At 33.6% G+C, this 13,034-nt stretch overlaps 1 protein-coding gene across 3 annotated transcripts; it reads left to right on the top strand.

Moving 5' to 3' along the window:
- Positions 1-1,884: 1,884 nt before the first annotated feature.
- On the top strand, positions 1,885-10,268 carry LOC112030102 (protein STRUBBELIG-RECEPTOR FAMILY 3). Of its 3 annotated transcripts, none has more exons than XM_024062784.2 (15): positions 1,889-2,100; positions 2,428-2,557; positions 2,643-2,714; positions 3,210-3,275; positions 3,405-3,476; positions 4,007-4,078; positions 4,159-4,224; positions 4,378-4,443; positions 5,293-5,657; positions 5,759-6,165; positions 6,727-6,995; positions 7,237-7,375; positions 8,370-8,506; positions 8,655-8,811; positions 9,976-10,268. In XM_024062784.2, exons 1-15 carry the CDS (start codon positions 1,929-1,931, stop codon positions 10,036-10,038), a joined length of 2,253 nt encoding a protein of 750 aa, XP_023918552.1. In that variant the 5' UTR covers positions 1,889-1,928; the 3' UTR covers positions 10,039-10,268. The 3 variants fall into 3 exon arrangements, with proteins under 3 accessions (XP_065616785.1, XP_023918552.1, XP_023918553.1); XM_024062785.2 differs by having other exon boundaries at positions 5,762-6,165; XM_065760713.1 differs by lacking the exons at positions 8,655-8,811; positions 9,976-10,268 and adding an exon at positions 8,215-8,276 and having other exon boundaries at positions 1,885-2,100; positions 8,370-8,482.
- The last annotated feature ends 2,766 nt before the right edge of the window (positions 10,269-13,034 follow it).

A 13,034-nucleotide genomic window follows, 5' to 3' on the forward strand; every position in this document is an offset into this window, starting at 1 on the left:
TTATTTTAAAACTAATGTGTTTTCTCTACCTTAAAAAAAAAATATTGAACACCATAACTTGAGAATTCCAAGAATTTGGGTTTAACAAAAATAATATTGGCCCCCCAAACATAATCCTTATTCCCTTAAACAATAAAAATAAATAAAGTCCAAATAACAACAATAAAAATTAGCCCAAATAAACAAAACCAATAATGCTCTCTCTCTCTCTCTCTCTCTCTCTCTCTCTCTCTCTCTCTCTCTCTCTCTCTCTCTCTCTCTCTCTCTCTCTCTCATTATTTCAGTATCATCCTATGATCTTTTGTTGCTTCTTAGCTTTTGATTGAATCAAGGTATTTATTAGTTTGCTAGAAATTCATGTAGATATAAGTGCAAAGAGAATCGCAAGAAATAGCCATGGGAGTAGAGGAATAATGGAATATCCAAAGGAATATCAAGAACACCATATGAAGCAGGCGAGCCAAAATACAATTATCTGATGAACTCCACCAATAGAAGGCATGCATAAAATTAAAGGAGCCACGATAGTAGGGGTAGTAAAATCTTGAATAACAGAACATATTTCTTTGAGAGGTGTAACAACAAATCATAGGCAGTAAGTTGTTATTGGTTCTAATTTGAATTTACAACTTAAATTATTTTTTTATCGACCCATAACAAGTAATACCAACCTCCTGCTTAGGATTTTTTGTAAAAGTATTGTAAAAATATTATAAATATAGTATTTTTCTATTTATTGCTTTTGTTCTATATTGCTCAACTCTATCATTTTCATTATCATCCTCCCAACGTTTGACCTTGATGGCTGCAACATACAGTATATGCCCCAACTATATGGATATGGGTACTTGAACGTATTTCTTTTGTAAATTGAGAATTATATTAAAAAAGAATGGACTGAAAAAGAAAATTGAAGACCACGAGTTAAAAAAAGGTTGAAATTAGAAAATGTAATTTATTATTTATATGGATAAAGTTTAGTTACAAAATTAGTTGTTACTATAAGTTACAATCTTACTTAATATCTTTTTATTAGAGGTAAATTTTGACAAATCTATTATTGGATTACATCTTGTTCTTATACCTTCCATTCAATAGCTATATCATCAAAGTATTATTTAAATTACAAATTTTTGTAATTTAAAATTATGTATAAAATATAAGTTTATAGATCATAAAATAAATAATATCCGATTAATATAAAATTTGACAATTGCATTAAGAGTATAAAGAAGATGTAATTTAATTATTAAAATTTTAAATTATAAAATAATATCTATTTTATTGAATGAAATTATAAGTTTAAGATATAACAATTTTATAACTAAACTTAGTCACATATATATATATATATTTATATAAAATAGACGTTATAAACTCTCGCTTTTGAGTTTGAATAAGTTTTAAACGCTGTCTCCCTTCTACTTTCTTTCATCAAAAAACACTGAACAGTCTCCATCTAAACTCTAAACACTTTTTTTTAGTCAGCTTTCGGCGAAGCCCAACAAGTTCTCTCCCCTCTACCTTCTTTCGTCAAAAAAACGCTGTCTCCCTCTAAACTCTATTCACTGTTTTTTTAGTCAGCTTTCGGCGAAACCCAACAAGTTTCGCACTGTTCCAACTTGAAATATATATATATATATACACTTTTTTTTTTTCTCTTAGCAAAAACTTTTCAAAATCCTTGATTTTCTTTACATTTTTGTCTTTCTAATCTCGCCTATAATCTTCTTCATCGTTGTTCAATTATCTTTCTGGAGAAGACACCTTTTTTTCTCAGACCTTAGAGCTTCTTTTTATTTTTATTTTTTATTTTTTAATATATATATATATATATATATTTTTTTTTCAGTTTTATGGGCTCTAAGGTCTAAAGGGCTCAACTTTTTCTCTTTTTCTTTTCCTTTTTTTTTTTTTTTTTTTTTTTAATGAGGGATTTGGTGGTTGGTTCTGGAGAGAAAAAGAAAGCAGGGATTTTTGAAGTGGGTTCTGCTGAGGCAATGGGTTGCATGAACAGGGGTCTATCTGTTGGGATCTGTATTGGGCTGATTTTGATTTTCACTGCCACATTTTGTGTTGGTCTCACTGACCCAACCGACGGTAAAGAGCAAAAATCGCATTTTTCTATTTATGTTTGTTCACAGTGTTCTTTTTTAGTGCGTTTGGTTCTCGGGAATGTGAAAAGGAAAATGATTGAAAGTTGCTTCTTTGATTAACATTTGCTTGATTCTCTCTGATAACTGAACTTAGAGTTAGATTTGCTAGTATTAAATTTTGTATTTGCTTGCCTTTTCTCAATATAATTTTAAGACTTGTATGATATAGGAAGTTTTAATATGGTTGGTTATAACTTGTTGGCCCAGAACATAAGGGTTAAAATTATGGAGCTGTGTTTTAATCATTTCTCTGTGTCTGTTTATTTTCCAGTTGTGGCAATCAATAGTTTATATGTTGCTCTTGAGTACCCTCCACTTCTTGGTTGGCTTCTTGTTGGAGGAGACCCTTGTGGGGATAAGTGGCAAGGTGTTGAATGCGTCTTCTCGAACATAACAGAATTGTATGTTGATTCTCTCGCTTTCGAGCTCTTGTCAATAATAGAGTTATATTCCTTAGTTGATCTTCTAACCTGTCTTGGTCTACAGACGCCTTAGTGGCACAAATTTGGGAGGAAAGTTGGGTGATAGTTTGGGAGACTTTGGATCGATCTTGGCAATGTATGTGTCTAACTTGTTCTGTAATTTTCAATAACATGTATGTATACATGTATCATAAGGTTAGTTTCATATAATTTTGAGTGAGTAATGGTGAAATTATTTTAATTCAATTTGGTTAACATTGTCTCAAAGCTCTAATTTCATATTTACTTGTTCTGTCATTGTCAAAATGTTAAGTAAATAACACCCCCCACCCAAATCTCACATTCCAATATTCTAAGGGAACTTATTTGTTGAAAAGTGAGCTATAGTTTCACTTGTTCTGTCATTGCCAAAAGGCTGATGGCACAAATTAGGCTGTTATTGGACTTTGTGATTCTCAAGGCTTAAGCAATAAAATACTTGATTTACTAATTGAATGATCTACGCATAAATTCATTACATGCGAGAGCATATTGAGGCAGAAGCATCAAATCACATTGCTGCTTGCTTTTGTTCAACTTCTTAAATATCTGTCTGTAATCTGATTAAGCTTTGTGCTACATCATGGGGCAGAGATCTAAGCAACAACCATATTGGGGGGACTATTCCATCGTATTTTCCTTCCACCATCAGGAACCTGTATGTTTCACACTCATTTATTTTTTGTATCCATGTGAAAGCTGATTTAGCAAATTATTTTTTCCCACTAATATGCTTCTAGTATATCCTAAATTTATGTCAATCTTGTATTTTATTTTCCTTGTTTAGTTCTCTTTCAGCTAACAAGCTCACTGGAATCATCCCCGATGCTTTGTCCTCATCCAGCCAATTGACTTACTTGTAAGTCAAAGTTTGCTCATATTAATGTTGTATTATTTATTTATTTTTTTGTTTTCATTTTGATCTATTTCTTTATGGACAAAGATTAGCTCCAAACTGGTATTACACGGTGATTTATAAGACTATTTATGTGTATTATTTAAATAGGTCATATGACTTATTAAAAAAGTCATGTTTCTAAAACTGCACATGGATGGTTTGTTCATGTGTATTATTTAAACAAGTCATATGACTCATTAAAAAAATCTTGTTTCTAAAACTACACTTGGATGGTCTCTTCAATTGCCACATAATGGGTTGAAGTAAGATAACTCCAAACTGGTTTGGAGCTAAACATTTTCTTTTGTTTATTCAAGGGATGTTTTCTCCTCCTGAGGTTGCTAAATAATAACCTTCTAACTGGAGGAATAACAGGTGCTTCAAAAGCTTACTGGTTTGACGGACTTGTTGCCATTTTCTTTCGGTTCAGATAGCTTTTCCTTTGTATTTTGGGTCTATGTTCATGGTTGTGATCATATATTATGGTGCAGAGATTTATCGGGAAACAATTTAAGTGGTCAGTTGCCTCCCTCATTGGGAAATTTGTCATCTCTTACCACATTGTGAGTAATTATCTCAATAAAATTTCTTTTTGTATGTTTACTATACATGATAATTCCTTAACTTTATGATTTCTATGCAGGCACTTGCAGAACAATCAACTCATTGGGACCCTTGATGTTTTACAGGATCTTCTCCTGCAGGATCTGTACCCTTTTTTCATCCACTTTGATTTTTATTTTTACATTTCATAATATTTTCTTTGCAAAATTCGTATTCCAGAATTTGATCTTGATTCAGAGATTCTATTAGGAACTATGTGCTGCCTACAGCAACTCACAAATTCTTACTTGCTATGCAGGAACGTAGAGAACAATCTATTCTCTGGACCTATACCTGCAAAATTACTGAGTATTCCAAATTTCAGGTGGGGTGTGTGTGTGTGCGCCTTATATACACGTGCCACATTGTAAGGCTTGTTTTTGCCTTTAACATGGATTTAGATCTGTCATGTATGCTAAATCCTGGAACTAGTTGTAAGGCTTGGATTTGCCTTTTAACATGGATTTGGTTTTGTTGTGTATGCCAAATCCTGGAGCTAGTAATGCTAGTGCTTCTCTCACAGTATCTATTTAATTGATGTAGAACATGATACTTCTTTCTTTCTTTAATTTTTTTTCCATTTCTTTTTGGATTTTAAGCTAGTATGGAATGGTAATGTTTTACCTAACTAGTGCTTAGTAATGCAGCCATAAATGCCTACTATTCTATTTAAGATCATAGAAGAGAGCATGAGTAATCACATAGACTGATATGTAATTCCAAAACCTAGATGAATATTTTTTTCGTTTGTTTTGACTGGAATTTTCTGAGGAAATAGTGTATTACTATTGTAGTATAATAATTACTTGATATCCCCATTTTCTGTATTAAAGTCCAATTGTATGTCTTAAACTTAGTGTGTGTTTGGATACCGCTTATTTTGCTGAAAACTAATAACTGAAAACAATAAAAAAATAATTTCTGAGTTGCTGTTTACACAAAAAATACTGTAGATAAGCCTTAATGCACTGTTCATATCCCATGAACAGTGCAAGAGGCGCTGGTTAAAAAAAAAAAAAAAAAAAAGGACGGTAGACGCAGATGCGCGAGTCAAAAACGCAATCCAAACAAAGCTTTAAATTTGCATGCCCGGGGTCCATCTTATCATCATACATTATGCTACCTAATTTAAACTTCCTTGCTTCTTTCAGTAACCATAGCTTCTATCTTGCAGAAAAGATGGAAATCCATTCAATACTACTGTTATTCCATCACCTACGATTGCAGCTCCTCCTCTTGCTGCTGCACCATATGCTGAAAAAGCCCCTGGGAAACCAGCAATTGGACCTTCTGTCCCAGAAATATCAAAGTCTACTAGAGCTGGGAAAGTGTTCACTACCAAGAGGTTGACTTGGATTTCTATTATAGGGGCTTCAATACTTTTTTCATTGGTGCTGTGTCTTTGTGTGTTTAGATGCAAGAAAGGGAGGAAAAAGAAAGAGAATACTAAGAGGCATGATATCGGTACCTATAAGGCCTCTAGAGAAAAGCCTAAATACACAGAATCGGTGCCTCAGCAAAATTATCCAATGGAGAAAGGTATGTCTTTTATTGTCCATTCTTATTTTTTTAACTTGGTTAGAATTTCCTTATCTCTTACATTCTGTTCTAAATGAAAATTGTCATTTGAATATTTTTAGCAGTGCCAAGAGGGAGAGTTGCGAAACCGAGCGATAGTTATGTTGAAAACAATGGAAGAAGAGGTGTATTTCCAAAGCTTCAGAATGAACAGGAGGTAGATGTGAAAAACACACCTACAGTTTCACTGCCCAAGAGGGATCATGATTCAGACATTAGCAGCATGGATATGGAGTTCTTGCCACCACCACCTCCTCCATTTTTTACTTCTGAGAAGGTCTCTGTGGAACCGATGGTACCTTTCAAAGTAACTTCAAGTAGACATCCTTCTAAGAGTCCGAATGCAAGTTCTGCAAAAGCTTTCACTGTTGCGTTGCTTCAGCAGTGTACAAATAGCTTTTCTCATGAAAATTTTATTGGTGAAGGCATGCTTGGTAGTGTTTATAGGGGTGAGATGCCTGATGGAAAGGTAAGATTATTTTAACTTAATAAGAACTAATTTGCCAGGTGTGGCTGTTAGATTCTCATGTATGTATTTGTTGTCTCCCCCCAACCCCCCCCCCCCCCCCCTTCCTCTTCATCTTCTGTATCCTTTTTAGGAAAATTAGTTTTGAAGTTTGAATTGCATTTACCTCCCAAGTGTGAAAATAAATATCTGTTAGGTAGTCCCTTTATCCATCCTCCCAACCATCACTATTTCCCCAAGTTTCAAGTAATATGGTAGATTCTTCTTCATCCTCATAAGTAAAATTATTTTTGAGTTCTCTAGCAATTTCACCTCTAAGTGTGAAAGCAAACACCTGCAAGGCTGTCTCTTCTTCCAAACAATCCCCCACCAAAAAAAAAAAAAAAAAAAAAAACTTACCACTACATCCCAAGTTTTCAGTTATGTAGTATATCTTGTATGCTTGAGATAACCTATCCCTGAACCCCCGGCCCTCTCTCTTCCTCTCATTGGTTCTATTATCTAGTCACACATCTTTATTTGAGATCCTAATTGTTAATCCCCCATTTCTGAATTCTTTTATAGCTACTGGCAATCAAAAAACTGGACACTAAAGTTTCCGGGCAGCAGAGTGATGAGGATTTTCTTGAACTAGTTTCTAGTATCTCTAAACTTCGCCATGCTAATATTGTGGAGCTTGTGGGTTACTGTGCTGAGCATGGCCAGCGGCTACTTGTACATGAGTATTGCAGAAATGGGACACTTCATGATGCACTGCATGATGATGAGATTCAAAAGAAATTTTCATGGAAAACACGCATCCAATTGGCCCTCGAAGCTGCAAGAGCCCTGGAGTAAGTTGAACAACTAATTCACAAATAAATAAGGAAAACTAACTTGAGATATGAACTTTGTTAGTTCCTTATATTGAATGCTCATGTTGGGCTAGGAGCTCAGAAACAAGTTTTTTTGTTACTTCTTTTATTTCTGACCGAGGAGATTACAACTTGTAGGTTTCACATTTTTGTGAGGAAATCTTCTTTCATTCATGCTTGGTCAATTAGAAACTGATTTTTCCTCTTTTTTGCGGTATAGGTATTTGCATGAGATCTGTCAACCACCCATTGTTCACCGAAATTTCAAGTCTGCCAATCTTCTCCTAGATGACAAGCTTGAATTATGTGTCTCAGACTGTGGTTTGGCTCCTCTATTATCGTCTAGTTCAGCGAGTCAGGTAATTATGTGTGTATGATATTTTAATTTTGTTCATATAGAGTGCTACAAATTATTGTTACTGACTGATGTTTGTAACTGTTATTGAAACCACGTGATTCCAACTTTATGCTTTATAGCTCTGTTGATTAGAAAATTGATGGAATGCTATTGAACAATTCTAGAAAAATTTCAAACTGTAAACTTTGTGGCAAAGATGCTGAAGAAATATGAAATTGCTAGATGTTGATCTTTTGGGAGATGAAACTAGAGAAAAGAAATCATTTCCTTTGGGGTGGGGGGGGGGGTGATTGGGGTTACCAATATCTGGGCTTTAGGACAGGAACAAGTTGATGCTCCTTGCCTTTGTATGTTTGGAACTTCTTTAAATATGTATAGCCAATTAATTTAAGGCTCCCAAGTGGTAGGAAGTTTAATATAATGCTTATCTCAGTAGATCTTTGTTATTCGTTCACACCTAGGAAAAAAAATATAACAAGCAGAAAATAGAAAGGGACGCAGATCTAACATGGTTCACCAAAAGTTCGTGTTCTGCAGAGCGTGGCTGCTGAGTGCTGTATTCTTCCTCTTTTCCTGTTTTTTGCATGAGTTTTGAATCTGAACTATATCAGTTTTAGTGGAGAGGGGAGATAGCCATCAACCAACTTGTCAAGAGTGTATCTATATCTTTTAATATGTGAAAAAAAAAAAAAAAAAAAACTAATAGTGATATCTTTTTTATGATATGATGTACCATAATGAATGAATAAGTAGATATTGTCCTGATTCTGAGTAGTAGATGTGTCAATATTGTGAAAATAGTTTGAATATTGTAGAAACTGACCAATTTGTTATTATTAGTTTTTGTTTGTTAGCTGAAAAGTGCATGGATTTTGTGCAAAAACATATGAAACCTTTATTTGGTAAGGCTTGACAGAAAATTAAGCTGGAATTGTGAATCTGTGACTTGTTATAATTATATAACGTGTAGTTGATGATGGTGTATTTACTGTCAGTTGTCTGGGCGACTTCTCACTGCTTACGGTTATGGTGCCCCGGAATTTGATTCGGGAAGTTATACTTACCAAAGCGATGTCTATAGCTTTGGAGTTGTAATGTTAGAACTTCTCACTGGACGGAAGTCATTTGACAGGTTAGCAGCCCAATAAGAGAATGCATGTGTTCTGGACTTATCTTTTCCCATCTAAAACCAACCCAACAGAACTTGTCCATCAGTTATGTGAATTAATTGAGTTTCAGCTAAAAATTTCTTCCCAGTTCTCACTGAAAAAAGTGTCCAGGTCACGGCCTCGAGGGGAGCAATTTCTGGTTAGATGGGCAGTTCCTCAGCTACATGATATTGATGCATTAGCAAGGATGGTCGATCCCTCACTAAAAGGAGCATATCCTAAGAAATCGTTATCACGTTTTGCTGATATTATTTCCTCATGTGTACAGGTGAGGGCTATTTCTGCACACTTAGTATACCGGGGTGTTTCTGGATTTCTTAAAGTTCTGTATGAACTCTTTGCAGTGCTATCTGTACTTTCTCCAGCCCTTCGAATTTTCCATAATTGTTTATGTATAGGAGAAACAGATTTTTTTTTTTTTTTGACAAGAAAAATGCAATTCCCTATAGGTGCACAAGTTAAATCTAGACATGGCAAAACGGGTCAGAATTTGCTGATCTGACCCAAAAAAATACCTGACTCGAACCTGATTTTTTAGACCTGAAGCAAAAACGGGTTGATAGGTGCATAAAGCACAAAGCATGTCAAGCTGGAGCCAATAGATCACATGTTCACAGACAACTATTTATTAAAAAAAAAGAAAAAAAAAAAAAAAAGAAAGCAATTCTGCCAATTCTCATTTGATTTGACTAGACACTTCACACTAGTACACTAACACTACTAACACAATAACATGTACACTACTTTATGAGTTATTGAGTTAAGACTCAAGACAAAACTTATGTTTATTTGTTTTTTTGAGAATTTGACAAAACTAAAAAAAATGTGACAAAACAAAACTGTGTGCTCTTGTAGTTGTAGTCTACAAACCACTAACCAGCTAACACACAAAAGACACAGACACTCACCATAGAACATGTGCACTTAAGGAGGCTGATAACTTAACATGGTCCATGACATGTAGGTTTTTTTTGTATTTTTTTTCTTTCTTTTGTGGGAATGATATTATTAGTGTTGTAAACTTAAAATATATACTTTTTAGTGCTCCTAAAGATCTATCTCTTTTTGAAGTTGTAAATTAGTAATTACATGCATTTTGGTGGTGAGTTATTAACATTGAAGACTTTTTCCANGACCGGCAACCCAATTCACCCGTTAAAAATGATCCATTTTGACCCACAAACCCGACCCGAACTTGACCCAACCTGTTCGTTTGCCTTTGCCATGTCTAGTTAAATCTAACTTGTTTTTTTTTTTTTTTTTTTTTTTTTTTTTTTTTTGAGGAACTGATAAGAAATCTACATTTTCATCATAAATATTTCTAACTTACCTTGAGTTTGTAATATATATTTTGCATTTCAATTTAGCTGTGAATTGAAAACATTTTTGTTTGCCTAGAGCTATAAGTCACCTAATATCCATCCTTTTGCAGCAAGAGCCGGAATTTAGGCCATCAATGTCTGAAATTGTCCAAGAACTCTTACGAATGATTTAAAGGGGGTTCAAATGAGGAATTATCTTAATTAGGAATTGAGTATGACTATGATAGGTATCAGCTAAAGAGGTGAGCTTGCAGTAGCGAATTTGTTCTGAAGCCTCTTAATATAATTTACAATTCATAACTTCTTATCAGTGTGAAGGTGCTAATGTAATTGTTTTATGATTATTTTGTGAATACTTCTTTGTGAAGTAATTATCTAGAGTGCAGAAATGTTTATGCCTCAATTTTGTGTTCAGTTATATATATATATATATATATTGTATATCCATGTTTTACTTTTATCCATGGTAATCTGGCTTGAGCTATATGGCTTGTGTTCAATTTGGTGTTGATGAGCAATTTGAGCTATATAGCTTGCTTGGCTGAAATTGATATACATGTGCGCTAAACAATTTTTGTTTTCCAGTCCCTTGAAAGGTTCGTGTGTGCTAATTTGCATGCTCCATTAAGCTAGTGGGTGTGAGTTTTATAGTTATTATTATTATTATTATTTTCTTTCTGGGATTTCTGCACTCGATGGTCAGACTCTAATCAATACTCATTCATTCAGGTACAACTTAATAGTTAAATACCCATTGCTCCATTGATAATGTATTGATTGGCCCTTGTCATGGATAAGTCATAAGGTAAATAATATCTCTCGTGTACTGGGACCTTGTAGTTGTAGGTCCCCCCAATGTACATGGTCTTGTCCTTACTTGGTAATAATATTCTAATAACAAAAGGAAAGAGCCAAAGTAATAAGACAGAATTCATAGGATTTGATGCTAGCTAATGTGGGATGTTGGATGCCTTTCAGACAGTCAAATGAAGTGAAATGTTATTTTTACTTCAAGAGTTCCAAGACAGGGATTGTGTCACGAACATTCAGCTAGGGATATGCTACAATTTTTTTTTTTTTTTGGTATTAACAAAATTTACAAACACATTCTCGGTCGCTGGTGTCTTCTTCTCTTGGCAAAGAAAAACCCACTATGTATGGAGTCATGCAGTGCAGACATTATGATTTCCAATCACACAACTTGTATTTTTTTTTTTTTTTTTTTAATAATATAAGATAGAAATTTTACTCTAGCATAATCGAAGGATATATGTGTGTGAAGTTCTTTCTTGGAAACTTGAATTTCGACTTTTACCCCTCACACTCCATAAATATTTATATTTGTGAAATGATCATCACACTGAGGGTGTGTGGTGGTTCACTTATAATTAAAAAATAATTTCATGTTAATTGTCCTTATATTTATAAAAATATTCTATGATGCAATGTCCAAAAGTAAGAACACTCAAAATTGTAGACATCTTGCTTACTTCACACTTCTTGATATTTCCTCTTTTTTTTTTTCTTTTTTTTTTTTTATTTGTTATAGAATGTACGGAAAGTCTAATTTTCCTTTTTCCCCTTTTAATTTGTCCGCTTTTTTTCTTCCTCTAAATTTTGTGAAATTCAAAAATGCATGACATTTTGATTCTCTTGTACAATTTTGCTTAATTGGGGGTTTTTAATATCATACTTTGTTAACATAATATAGTTGGGCTTTTTAAGCCGCCAATACACGTGTCACTCTTTGAAATGTTAGAGGTTTTTTTTTTTTTTTTTTTTTTTTTTTTTTTTTTTTGAGAGAGAGTTTTAATTTATGACGTCTGCTCTTGTTGATACCTCATTATCATCAAACTAAGATATCAATTAGTTTTTGGTGTAGGTGAGAGTTGAATCTCAGATCTTTTATTCAATTATCAGAAACTTAAGTCCCAAGATGTTTTTGATCTGGATTCTCAAAAAAATAATAAATAAATAAATAAATAAAATTATTAGAAACTTCACAGTTGAGTTAACTGGAACCTACAAAATGTCAGAGATTAGACTGAAGATTGTCACAAGAGTTGAGTTTGGAACTTCTGTTAATATTATGGTACGTTGGTTGTTATTGTTATTTGGTTGTTATTGTTGTTTTTTCTCCTAGGTAGTGAATTGAAATATCGTAATGTGTAAGAGGAATAGGATTAGAAATGGTGAGGAAGAATTGTGAGAAAATTGGGTTTTAAGAAGTGGGTGGTTGGCTAACTTTGAGTCAAAATAAAGTGAGACCAACACGACCTTTTGAGGTGGGTCTAAAACTAGGCCGTGTTCCACCGTGAAAAAAGTAACGTCATGTTGTCTCTTGCTCAAAATCATTAAGGAGTGAATAATAAATTAAATCCAAAAGAAGTGGATACTTGAACACGATTGATGGTAGTGAAAAAAAAAAAAAAAAAAAAAAACCATGATCCCACATTGGAAAGGTTATAAACATTTTGTGGGTTTATATACCATGACTTAAATCACTATTTGAGGGATTAAATCTATATTAAAAGACAATGTAAAACACTAATCTAAAACAAATTTTCCACTATGTTTTCTTTTGTCAGTAAGTTTCACACTAGAACAACGCATACATACGTACGTATGCATACATACATATATACATATATATATATATATATTGATAAGAACACATATTCTGTTTTATAGTATATTGTTTATTCCCAACTAGAATTCTGTCCCTCATTTGTCAAACCCAATGTTTTGAATTCTATTTCGTTTTGGCTGGAATGGTCGGAATTTTTTGTTTCGGAGGGTAGTCCGGTGCGACCCCTTGTTCCGCACCGTCCTAAATTCCAGCTAGTGCTGGCTTAATCTGGCATTCTAGGAAAAATTTCAGTATTTTGAACAGAATGTGCATTATGGGTTGAAATATGAATACAAGAAAATTTACAGACTGTGAGAAAGTGAAATCTCGGGAAGAAAGGAGGTGGGAGAAAAAATAAAAGAAAAACTTGACAAAAAGGAAACTATGAACCTAGATTTGCAACAAGAAAACAACAGCGTAAGAATTGAGAAAAACTTATCTGAAGGTGATAAAGATGGTGGGTGGAAGTAATGGCATACTGTGATCTTAGGGATATTTTAACCGTTCTAGTGATTTCAAAGGTTTTTTTTTTTTTTTTTT

The sequence above is a fragment of the Quercus suber genome, unplaced genomic scaffold (genome assembly GCF_002906115.3).
Source record: "Quercus suber isolate HL8 unplaced genomic scaffold, Cork oak 2.0 scaffold_379, whole genome shotgun sequence".
NCBI lineage: Eukaryota > Viridiplantae > Streptophyta > Magnoliopsida > Fagales > Fagaceae > Quercus > Quercus suber.